This window comes from Octopus bimaculoides, chromosome 8, assembly GCF_046866305.1.
Source record: "Octopus bimaculoides isolate indiv1 chromosome 8, ASM4686630v1, whole genome shotgun sequence".
Taxonomy (NCBI): domain Eukaryota; kingdom Metazoa; phylum Mollusca; class Cephalopoda; order Octopoda; family Octopodidae; genus Octopus; species Octopus bimaculoides.
The window spans coordinates 90,947,683-90,960,456 of record NC_142935.1 but is presented as its reverse complement, the minus strand read 5'-3'; the positions used below and the strand labels follow the sequence as shown (position 1 = coordinate 90,960,456).

Sequence of the window (12,774 nt, the reverse complement as noted above, 5' to 3'; positions counted from 1 at the left end):
TCATTGAGAAGATTCTCTGAGACATTCCAGCCAGTGCCAATCCACATTTGTATATATATTATAAATGTTATACACACTGTTATTTTAATCTAAAGCTGTTTCATGCACATATACTTTTCCTGATATATATATACACACACACACACAAAAACAATTGCAGCATGGAAGGTGTGTATAAGACATTTAAAAACACACAAAAACCGTTAGATTCTCTTCAACATTTAGATTTAATTTGCCAAATTATTTTCATCACTTTAAGACCGCGACCTGTTCACTGACAAAATTCCGTGAGCACGGAATTTTGTCAGTGAAGAGGTCACGGTCTCAAAGCGACGAAACTATATATGTATTTAAGTGTGTGAAGCAGCAAAATAGTAAAATAATTAAGACAGAGAGCTTCTTATAATGTAAAAAGGGAAAAGTTTATTAACCCTTATATATTTTAGGTACAAATACCCATGATAAAATGTAAGCAGCCATAACAATCAACAGGGCCCTTACTGTATGGAGTAACATTTCTTGACCCCTGATCACTTCTAATGATGTCTAGAATATATAAAAGTTATTAATTTTTTTCCTTTTCAATTTGTAAGAAGCTCTTTATCTTCGCACTTTTACTTCAAGGAATGCTCTTCTTTTCATATGTATATTTCAAGAATTAAAAGTTATGACCAGTTACAGAGTGACCAATGGCTTCACACCTATAAAGCACTTAGCAGTATAGGCGACTCGTCAGACATATCTCAGTTTGATGAGTCACTTATAATGCTAAGCATTTTAAAGGAGCAAAACCAATGGTCACGCTATAACTGGCCATATCTTTTAACTTCCTAAAAAAATACATTACTGCTCTAATGTTTTAGAGTGTGCTTCTTTTAGAGATATATCAACTACTGACAATATATATATATATATATATATATATATATGTATTGACACGTCTTTTTTTTTCATTGTTTTATGTTGTCTGTCATTTCTTCATTCCTTCAATTTTTAGTTGGATGCTCTTCGCTCTTGTAGATTTTCATTGGCTGATTCTTTCATGAAAGGCGATTCGTAAGCCTCCATTGGTGGACACGAACACACTAGATTCTGGTCACCGTATACATCATCTATCCTACCGACAGCTGGCCACCTTTTATTTTCTGGCCTGATGAATGACTATAAAAATTGAAAGCAAAATAAAAATGAAACAATGAATAGGGAAAAACAAATAGACACGACACAGACAGACAGACAGACAGACAAACAGAAAATTTCAAGCATTTCTTGGAACAAACTGATTCTTTGACCGAAGTGTACCATGTGGGGAAGAAATACCAAAGGATTCCAATGGATCTCTTTGATCCCTTTGATGGAGATTGCAGTTGGAATATTCTTGTCTTTAATGAGATCTTCTTTTAAGACATCAAGGAGTAATTTGAAGGATATTCGGCTGCTGTTTTAAGCTTTGGTGCAAACCTTTATGAAGTCTGCTCAAGCCTGCTAGAAATAGCAGCTAATTTCCCTTAAATTACACCTTAATTACAATGGGTCTCAAATGACGTACCACAAGAATGTGCCTATGTGTGCCATGGGTTTTTAAATATATAATTTAACATTTACACATGCTTGAACTTTGTGAAAAATGTAGTCATAACTTTGTTATACACATGAAATAAAACCAAGTAAACAACCATCATCATTGTCATCATTTTAACGTCTACTTTTCCATGCTGGTATGGGTTGGGTGAAATATCTTGAGACAGATTCCCTATGGTTTGATGCTTTTACTGTCACCAACCATCACCTCATTCCATTTAAAGCAATATTTCTCCACAGCAGGAAATTGGAAACGAATGATACTGCTTGAATGGTGGTAACGCTCATTTACAGTTATCACACCATGTCAAGACTAGGTGTGAAGCTTCCTACCGTGTGTGTGTGTGTGTGAGGCTTCCTACCATCTACCAAATCCACACAAAAAGCTTTAGTCAGCCCGTGGCTATAGCAGAAGACACTTGCCCAAGGTATCACACAGAGGGACTGAAAGCATAACCATGTGGTAAGGAAGCAAACTTCTTATCTCACACACACACACACACACACACTAAAAGGCAATCTTTATAGTCTACTAAGTGTGGATGTATTATTAGAGCACCAAATACTGCAGTATTCACATTCAGAGGCCCTCTCACATAGATGCTCTATAATACATCTGCATTAAGTAGGATATAAAGATTGCCTTTTAGTATCAACATACATACATACACACACACACACACATATATAAAACACTATTGGCTACACATACAGAGAGTGTGTGTTTTGTTTACATGTCAAATTTGCTGCGGGACAACCTCCAAGGAAAGCTCCTCAGATGACACCAAGTGTTGCAGAACACCTGAATGTCACCAGCCAGGTGAGACAACTCATCTTGGAATCAACTGAGGCTGGAATATTATCAAGGACGGTAGCCTTGTCATGAAATGTTAGAGTGTGATAGAGAGACAGAAAGAGAAGTGTTGCAGTAGAGGAGATGAAAGACTATCCCAGCTGGACAAAGAAAAAAGAGAATGACAGAAAATGGTGTTGGGGCATACCCTTAAGTACAAGGGTGTGTGTGTATATAGAAGTGATGGGGTGAGGGGAATGTAGTTAGTGATGGACATGGATGGAGGAAGAAAGGAAGGAAGGAAGGAAGATGAGTTGTAGGGGACAGATTGTGCTCAGCGGCATAGACCTCATCAGAAACGCAAATAACAAAATTCACCAAGGAAATACTTACGGCAGGAAATGCTGCAATTTCTCTGGAATATGGTCTGTCCCAATTGGTTGCCATGACAACAGACTGAGAGTGTGGTGCCATCTTTAGGAAACAAAGAACAACAAAACATTCATTATTAATTATATTCCTGCTTGTTTTTAGACTTTCAAGTTAGATTTTGTTTCATATGTTCTGAGTAAATATAAAGCTTTCCTTTCATAAATCCGAAATTTCTCTGGTGGCTGACAAAAATTAAGAATGTGTATCATATATGATGTGTGGAGGCGCAAAGGCCCAGTGGTTAGGGCAGCGGACTCGCGGTCGGAGGATCGCGGTTTCGATTCCCAGACTGGGCATTGTGTGTGTTTATTGAGCGGAAACACCTAAAAGCTGCACGAGGCTCCGGCAGGGGGTTGTACTCTTTCGCCCCAACTTTCTCTCACTCTTTCTTCCTGTTTCTTGAGTAACGCTGCGATGGACTGGTGTCCCGTCCAGCTGGGGGGGAATACATATGCCATAGAAACTGGGCCCATGAGCCTGGCTAGGCTTTAAAAGGGCACATAAATAAAAATAAATAAAATCATATATGATGTATGGTCACCAGGGAAATGCATCCTTATATCACACGACATACAAAGGGTTAATAATGACACAGTTATTTTACCAAATTTTTTTTACTTTCTTTAAAATTAACAGGAAGAAAAGCAGTGTGTTTCAGAAGTACCTACATACTTCATCTTTAGAGGACTAGCTAGCTAGAGAGAGAGAGAGAGAGAGAGAGAGAGAGACATTGTCCAGTTTCACTCCATTACACACATGCATCACTGTCTTTAGTGAGATGTATGATAGGAAAGACAAACAGACAAGACCTCTTCCTCATCAATATATTCAGGAGCTGGTGTGATAGTTTGAAAGATTATATATATACTAGCGGAGATACCCTGCCTTGCTCGGGATTAAAATGGCCTACATTTTATTGCTTTACTTGTTTCAGTGATGTGACTGCGGCCATGGTGGAGCACCGCCGTTGGTCGAAGAAATCAACCACAGGATTTATTGTTTGTAAGCCTAGTACTTATTGTGTCAGTGCCTTTTGCTGAACCGCTAAGTTACGGGAATGTAAACACAGCAACATCAGTTGTCAAACAATGGCGGGAGTACAAACCCAAAATATAGGCACACACATACACAAATATACACATATATACGACTGTCTTCTTTCAGTTTCCGAGTAAGAAATCCACTCAAGATTTTGTTCAGCCTGAGGCTATAGTAAGCATATATATATATATATATATATATATGTGTGTGTAACAATTAGAAAATGGAGGATAATATGCTGAACCGAACTACTTGCAGACGGTGTATCCCGTTGAATTCATTAATTTAATTCATAGCAAAAGTGACAAAAAAAGGAAGAAAAGAAAAAGAAAGAAAGAACCAAAGCACAGGTGTCTATGGCAGACTATGTTATTTTGCCAACATGGTTTACATATAGAAGTACAAAGTACATAAGGAATTAGAGGATGAACAGAAGTTTAATCTTACAGCTGTTTCGGCCTAGTTTTAGCAATATATACATGCTTTTGGTGCAAATGGCTTTATACAATAAAGCAACGAGAGAGAGAGAGAGAGAGGGAGAGAGAGAAAGATAGAGAGAGAGAGAGAGAGAGGAAGAGAGAGAGAGAGAAGGATACTTACAGTCAATGGATTAACTTTACGATCCAGCTTTCCATCGGTGATATCTTGGATTTCTTGACGGATTGCTGTAACAAGAGAAAAGTTGTTAATAGTGGTGATGGTTGTAGTATTACTAGTAGTGGTAGATGTATTGCTGTTTAACCTAAATCAGCCCTGACTGAGCAGAGCTATGATTAAAAGAGTTTAGAGGATGATCATTCTGTCTTTTTCAAGGGGCTGCTACTAAAATGATAATGGTAAAGTTGCCTTCCTGAGTCATATTGGCTCCTAAGGGCTGGTTTTCTGGTTTCCATGTCATATATATTCCCCGGGATGAGACACTGGTCTGTCACAGTATTAATATTTTTTGCCAGCTGGGTGGACTGGAGCAAAGCGAAATGAAGTCTCTTGCTCAAGAACACAATGCATTGCCCAGCCCAGGAATCGAAACCACAATCTTACAATCATGAGTCCAACACCCTAACCAGTAAGCCATGATGGTGGTGGGAGGAGTGCTACTGCCTATGTGAAGAGCCACTGAGGTAGATAAACATGGGTGGATGTGTTGTGGATACGTAGCAAGGATGTGTGAATGCGTGAATATGGACAAACCAGTTTTGTGCATGCAGTTACAGTAGAGTAGTTGAGTAGTAAGCTTCTCAGTCGTTAGGTTCCAGGTTCAATCTTATCACACAGCTTCAATTTCAATCTAAGCCTTTGGGGGGTGAAACTGTATAGATGTGAACTCTGTGGAGTAGAAGCTTGTCTGGTGGACAGTACCTGTAAGTTGGAGGGGTCAGTTTTTCTACACACACTGTCATGCTTAGGGATAGATTAATGGTACATGTGACTGTAGAATACTCAGCCACTTCAACCTATACAAATATATGTGTATGTGTGTGTGTGTGTGTATATATATATATATATGTATATATGGCATTTGCCATGATAGATCGCTGACCACTACACACATGTTTTTACCCTCCTTGTTTCTCTCTTAATTTCTTTCTGTGTTCCTTTCTGTTGAAGAGCGTAGGCTTGAAACATTAAAGACTTTCTCTATTCCAGAGCGTTATACTAATACATCCATTTGTTGTTTACACCACCTGTCTTTGTCTGTTGTTTTTTCGTGAATTCTCCCTATATATATATGTGTGTGTATATATACATATATATACATATATATATATATATATATATATATATATATATATATATATATATATATAGATTCACGCGAATTCACGGATGTATCCTATACCAGTTTCGCATAACCAGCCCCAGCCCATTCAAAAGTACCTGCCATGCTTGAGGAGCCCTATTGAGTCAAGTACATCAACATCAAAATGAAAATCAAATGGAAATTGTAGTTGTAATACCTGTATATATATATATATATATATATATATATATATATATATATATATATATATATATATATATATATATATATGTGTATATGTATATAGTCAACAGATGAGATTCAGAGATTCTTAGTATAGAAAACACTTACTAGTGCTCAAATGATCTGAACTTAAACGCCAGCGTCTTTACAAGTGACTAATTCCATGGGGTAAAGAGTGGCTATAAGAGGCATCAAGGTGAGCAGATATGGCGGTAATTACGCGAATAAACAAATTAAATACAACAGCTTAGGTTTGATATACAATTTATATATACATATACATATATATATATATATACTGGGTCATCCCATAAATAATGCAGTTCTTTTATACTTCCTTTATTTTTCAAAATTACGATAAAGTTTATTTTTAATCTAAAATATATTCTCCTTCATTTTCTACAATGCTCTTCCATCTATCTGGTAGACTTGTAAGGTCCCTCTTCTAAAATTTGCTTGTCCATGACAAAAAATACTCTCCCAGTACTGTTCTGACCTCATCTACAGAAGTCATATTTCTTCAGTCCAAATGATTTTGAAGACTGCAGAATAAAGAAGACTAACCAAGAAGATAGCTTTCGTGTGCAGCAGATGCACGGGGGGCAATAAACACCACAGATGCTCAGAAAACAGATGGAGCAATGTCTGGCAAATATGATGGGTTGGGCATTGTTTCCTATTTAAACTGTTCCAGCCTTTGGAATGTCATCCTCACTGTATGTGGCCAAGCATTATCCTGATGGAAGAACACCTTTCGTTTTGAAATCAAAGATGGTCGTTTTCCTTCTAGCGCTGACTTAAACTGCTCAAGTTGCTCGCAGTAGATCTCCATTGTTATCATTTGGTTTGAGTTTAAAAGTTCAAAGTGGACTAAACCTTTCATATTCCACCAAACAGATAACAACACTTTACGTAGGTGAAAACTTTCTTTAGCCTAGGGTGCCAGTCACTATGAGGTCCAATAAAAGGTTCATTTGTGAGACATGGCAGCAAAAAAGAGTGCACATTCACTCTCTGAGTGTGGTTAGACTCAGAAAGTTTGTGAGGAATCCACTAACCCAATTTGCTGACTTTTCCAATGGCACGCAGGTATCGATGAATGGTTGAACGACCAAATCCAAGCTTCTCAGCTAGTTCATCAACAGTTACGATGGGACTTTGTTCCACCAGGGTTTGCAGGACATCCTTGTCAAGCTCTACAGATCTTCCAGGACAAAGCTTGTTTTCTAGGCTCTAGTTTCCAGCTTGGAATTTCTGGAACCACTATTGACACTGGCTTACACTTATTGTCTGATCTCCATATACTGCATTAATATTCGCCGCACTTTCTGTCACGTTGTTGCCTTTATTGAACTCATAAAGCAAAATATGCTGAACATGCTCCGTTGTCACTTCCATTATAGCTTTGATAAAATAACTGTTAAAATCGAACTGCACTCGCATTAAGAATAAGTTCAAGGTAAAATTACTACCTGCTATTATAGCAAATTGATGCAGGTAGTTTATCCCATCCCCTCCGACTTTTAGTTCATGCAATTGAAAAATTTGCATTATTTATGGGATGACCCAATATATATGTGTGTGTGTGTGTATACATGCAAACATAATGAAAGCAAAGCCTGGAAATTTTCAGGTGATGACTATTTGAGTATAAATATATAGATATTTATATTAATAGATCAAACTTACACAGGGTACAAAATGACAGAGAAAATTAAAAGGGGAGGAAGCAAGATGTTATAAGTCCAACAGCTGTTTCGGGGGGTTCAGAGATCCATCATAATGTTGGTAGTTGTAGTTCATCAAAATATGCAGCCGGTAATTGAAGCAAGTAAACATTGGGTAAATCGAGCCTCCGTCATCAGGATAGAAAATGATCTTACATTTCAGATCATGATGCAGAAAAGTTTAAAGGTAGAAAGTTACATTCCACCTTGTTCTAGGTGCCATGTAGCGGGATTGAACCTGAAACCATGTGGTTGGGAAGTAAACTTCTTAACTAGACAGTTATGCCTGCACCTATATGTGTGTGTGTGTGTGTAAATTATATATATATATATATATATATATATCTTACAATGGATAAGTACTATGGCTAATTGAATACATGGAATACTCATTGATACTGCAAAGAGAGATGAGACTCATTTATCTAAATGTACCACAATGACAACAACAACAGTGTAATAAATAAAAACTAACCAATCAAAGAATCACAGTATCTGTCTAGTTCATCTTTGTCTTCACATTCTGTTGGTTCTAACATTAGTGTCCCAGTCACTGGCCATGACATGGTAGGAGCATGGAATCCTGGAGGAGAAAAAAGTCAAATGTACATAATGTAATGTAATAAACACCAGCAAATTAGACATAATTATGTGAGGAAAAGGCAATCTTAGTTCCATAACTGACATGATTTTAATAATTACAGCAAGTATGGGAGACAAGCCCAGACATATTTCCGTCTTGTTAAACTTCCTCAGTTGAATACTGTTTTGCTGAAGTAGCGATGTTAGAATCACTAATAGATGTTCAAAAGTAGATGATAGGTGTGAAAAATTAACAAATTTAAAAACAAAAATATGTGACAGTTAATATATATATATATATATATATATATATATATATATATTAAGTATATGATTTAACTTATCAAACACAGTCCAACAAATTCATTCATATTTATGTAAATGGAGGAGATTAGATGTTAAAATGGATTATAGTTTTTATTACTCATGTTGCTATACAATTTGTTCCATACAGAAAGACAGAGATCTACATATTAGAAAATCTGAGTTGTCAAAAAGTACTTGTCAGTAGCTTAGATAAAAAACTAAAAAGACATTAGAATTACATAAGTTATGGTGTTATTAATCATTTTGTAATATGTTCTTGTTCTTGGAGTGATGTCTATTTTAAACAAGACTTTAAATATATATATATATACTTTTATATATATATATATATATATATATATATATATATATATATATATATATATATATATATATATTATTTTATTTAAAAGAGTTCCAACTCTGTCTGTTTTTTATGTTTTATTTATATTGTTGTAAAATTAATGTGGGATATAGAATATGGAATATACAATATATAATATAAAAATGGATGGTACAATGAAATAAAGTATTGAATGTCTTATTGAATATATGGAATATGTCTTATTGAATATATGAAATATTGAGTGTTCAATATAAAGGATTAAATATATAAAGGCGAATACGTATTTTCTATACCTTGTGGTATTTCATCATGGCCGGTATGACAGACTTTAAAAACCCCTTTTTTTGTATTTATTTTTACTCACATATAAATATATATGTATAAAAGTATATATATATATAATATATATATATATATATATATATATATATATATATATATATAATGGGCTTCTTTCTGTTTCTGTCCACCAAATCTACTCACATGTATGACAGGCCTAGGGCTCTTGCCTAAAGTGCCACGCAGTGAGACTGAACCTGAAACCCAACTATATGGCTATGCCTCACATCCGTGCTTGTGCCTCATGGTTGTGTGCTAATAGCTGTGCCACCATTTTGCCTTGACATTATCAAGGATAAAAGGAATTAATGAGAAATGAAAAGCAAACTTACCATAATCTTGCAGTCTTTTGGCAATATCAACAGCTTCAACGTTGGCAAGTTTCTTGAAAGGTCTACAATCTACAATAAACTCATGGGCCACCAGATCTGAGGAACAAGAGAAACCCTTTTAAAGATTGAAGATTTTTCTGGGATTACACTGATATTTTCTCTCTCCCAATTTTGTTTTTCCCTTTTTTATTGTTCCATGAATTATGTTGTTTTGGTAGGGAGGCTGTGACTTGGCACTTGTGGGAACAATTGTATTTATAGTTGGATAATGATGATGGTGATGATGATGATGATGCTTGCTTAACATTTCTAAGTACGCCATTAACCCTCTTGTTACCATATCTCATCTGTTGAAAAATTCTACCTTTATATTAATTGATTTTGAAAATAAATGAATTAACTATGCTGTTATTAAGCTGATTACTGGAAATTAGATTAACATGCAGTTTTGGCAGAAAGATTTAATTTAATATTGTTATATTTGGAGATGGTAATATTTTTGCCAATTAAACACATGCACTATATACTTGGTCTTCACTTCAGCTTATTATTATTATTATTGTTATTATTATTATTATTTTAGCATCCTTTTTGAAGGTGGTGAGCTGGCAGAATCGTTAGCATGCTGGGCAAAATACTTAGCAGTATTTTGTCCAGCTTTACATTCTGAATTCAAATTCAGCCAAGGTTGACTTTGCCATTCATCCTTTCAGGGTCAATAAATTTAAGTACCAGTGAAACACTGGGGTCGATTTAATCAACTAGTCCCCTACCCCATAATTTCAGGCCTTGTGCCTATAATAGAAAGGATTATTTTGTCTCTTAACCGAGACGGTCATGAAAGCAATCCTATTCCTATGAGTGTTGCTGTCAGCAGATGGCAGTAAATTTCCTGCTATGATTACATGAAGATATACTGGAAGATATGAAGATATACTGGAAGTTTTGAGTAGGCTCACTTCTCCATAAAAATCTAATACACTCTTAGAAAGTTAAAGAAGTGATTTTAAATTCTCAATCGCAGAATAATGCTAATAATATAGCCTGAACAGGATAAACTACCCCTATTTTGCAGAGAAAAGTGTAGGTGGCTAGCTGTGGACTCGAACTCACATCCCTGTGATTACATGTCACGATGCTTTGACCGATTAAGCTAAACTACCCACTACAAATTCCTCTGCAAATTAAGATATATAAATCTCGCTTTATGAGACGCTCTCATATGTTAAATTCAAATTACGACAAGCATAAATAAACAAACGAAGTTTGCTTTTTTCTTTTTTTTTTAGAAGCGTTGAGATGTCTTAGAAATTTTAAACAGTTATGAAGGCCTCTATGTGGTTATCATCTTGTCAGAGATAGCAATCAAATTTCTTCAAATCATATGCTATCATAATAAGAAGATGGACACACTGAATAGTGAGTCGGTAATGGCTGGAACCCCTCTGAGGTCATAGGTCTGCTCAATGGAGGCCAGCTTGAGGTTAAACAACAGCATTCATATTTGAATCAATGAGAGAGTGTCTACATGGTCATTTTACTAGCAAGAAACAGCAGCCAAATCTATCTTTAAAAAAAGAAACACATTAGATAACGAAGGCAAAGATATACTAGATTTGAATAAAAGACTAAAAACATACGGTCACGGTTGGAACATCCTTGGTTAAAAGTTTACACCAGTATTTCCCAACCTATTTTGCCCCAGGCTCCACTATAAGTTTCCGGAAAAATCTATGCCCCTCTGGTGGTTGGAAAAAATTTTATTTGGAATATTTCATCACAATTATTTAATACAAAAGAATCTACCTGCAACTCTTTTAGTAAGTACTGAGTATCATCTTCTCATAATCACAGACTTTCCTCAACCCTTTAGTGTTCAGGTTATTCTATCAAATGCAATGCTTATTGATTCACATTGTTTTTAATTAATAATGCATTATCTCTTTTCCTTGAGATTTCACTGATGTGGTTATCTAATGTGGAATAACATTGTAGGGTAGGTGTAAGAGCCTGGGTCTGGTCAGTTTCAACATAAAACAAATGGAAAATTTTGGCCAGATATGGCTGGTTTAAATGCTAAAGGGTTAAAGAAATATCTACATTAGAGCATTGGAATAGTGCCATACTGGAGCAACCCATCTTCACACAGTATGCTTGGCTGGAGGAATTGGTTTGGCTAAGCTGAGTATAGGTGTGGTATGTTTGCTGTAAAACAATGATTTTCACAATTCTGTGTCCCACCTAAACAAAAAAAAGGAAAAATTTTGGATGCTATGCCTTACCATAATTTTCTCTGGCCCCCCACACTGGGAATCACTGGTTTACACCAGGGGTTTTCAAACTTTTTGACTTGCGGACCCCTTTATATTTCAGGCTTTACCTTAGGGACCCCCTTATAAACGCTTATGAAATTTATACATAAATATTTGCTTAAAATAACATATATTTTTACATTTATTTATTTAACAGTATTTAACAAATAGGTTTATTGTCAATTAAAAAACATATATAATATCAAATTGCCCATAAAAAGTATTCGCTGTCCACGGACCCCCTGTCTTGTGCTTGCGGACCCCTGTGGTCCATGGACCACAGTTTGAAAACCCCTGGTTTACACAATCTGGAGTGACACAAGGTTAAACAACAACAGCAACAAAAACAATACACAACACAGAAAAATACAAAATGACTTACTATTTTTATTGGTATAGAGTATTTTGTAATGTCCCTTCAGTCTGTAACTCATGTAGTTGGCACAGAGAATTGCTAGCTGTGATGCTTTCTTCAAACCCTGAGGACCCATCATTTTGATGTAGGTCCAGGATATTGGCAAAATCAGACTGGAACCATAGGGAGCTGCAGAGATGACCCCTAGAGATTTGCTGCTGGATTCACCAGAATCGAAGGGATCAATAACAGGATGGCCTGGCAAATAGGGCGCTAACAACTTCTTCCTGGAAAAGAAATGAATAAGAAAATTTATTAGGGTGCATGAAGGGATTCACTGTGGACACTTTGCCAGCTAGAAACAGCAACCAAATCATATCCCACCATCTTAAATGGAAGGCCACATTGAAGTGGGGCAGATATGGCTGTGTGGTGACCTAGTCTATTACTCAATCACATGGTTTACATTCCTATCCCACTGTGTGACACCTAGGGCTGATCGAATTGTGAATGGATTTGGTTGATGGATATTGAAATATATATATATATATATATATATATATATATATATATATATATATCATCATCATCGTTTAACGTCCGCTTTCCATGCTAGCATGGGTTGGACGATTTGACTGAGGACT

The 12,774-nt window shown here is 35.9% G+C and overlaps 1 protein-coding gene across 1 annotated transcript in view; it reads right to left on the bottom strand.

Annotated features, from left to right (window-relative positions):
- Nucleotides 1–990: 990 nt before the first annotated feature.
- LOC106880430 (glycine dehydrogenase (decarboxylating), mitochondrial) overlaps nucleotides 991–12,774 on the bottom strand; it is a 34,077-nt gene continuing 22,293 nt past the window's right edge. Inside the window, exons 8-13 of the mRNA XM_089356791.1 lie at nucleotides 12,158–12,417; nucleotides 9,464–9,559; nucleotides 8,034–8,141; nucleotides 4,448–4,512; nucleotides 2,768–2,848; nucleotides 991–1,161 (exon numbers count right to left, since the gene is read on the bottom strand). Of these exons, the coding sequence (XP_089212917.1) occupies nucleotides 994–1,161; nucleotides 2,768–2,848; nucleotides 4,448–4,512; nucleotides 8,034–8,141; nucleotides 9,464–9,559; nucleotides 12,158–12,417 (778 nt within the window). The 3' untranslated portion in view covers nucleotides 991–993. The remainder of the gene's footprint in view (nucleotides 1,162–2,767; nucleotides 2,849–4,447; nucleotides 4,513–8,033; nucleotides 8,142–9,463; nucleotides 9,560–12,157; nucleotides 12,418–12,774) is intronic.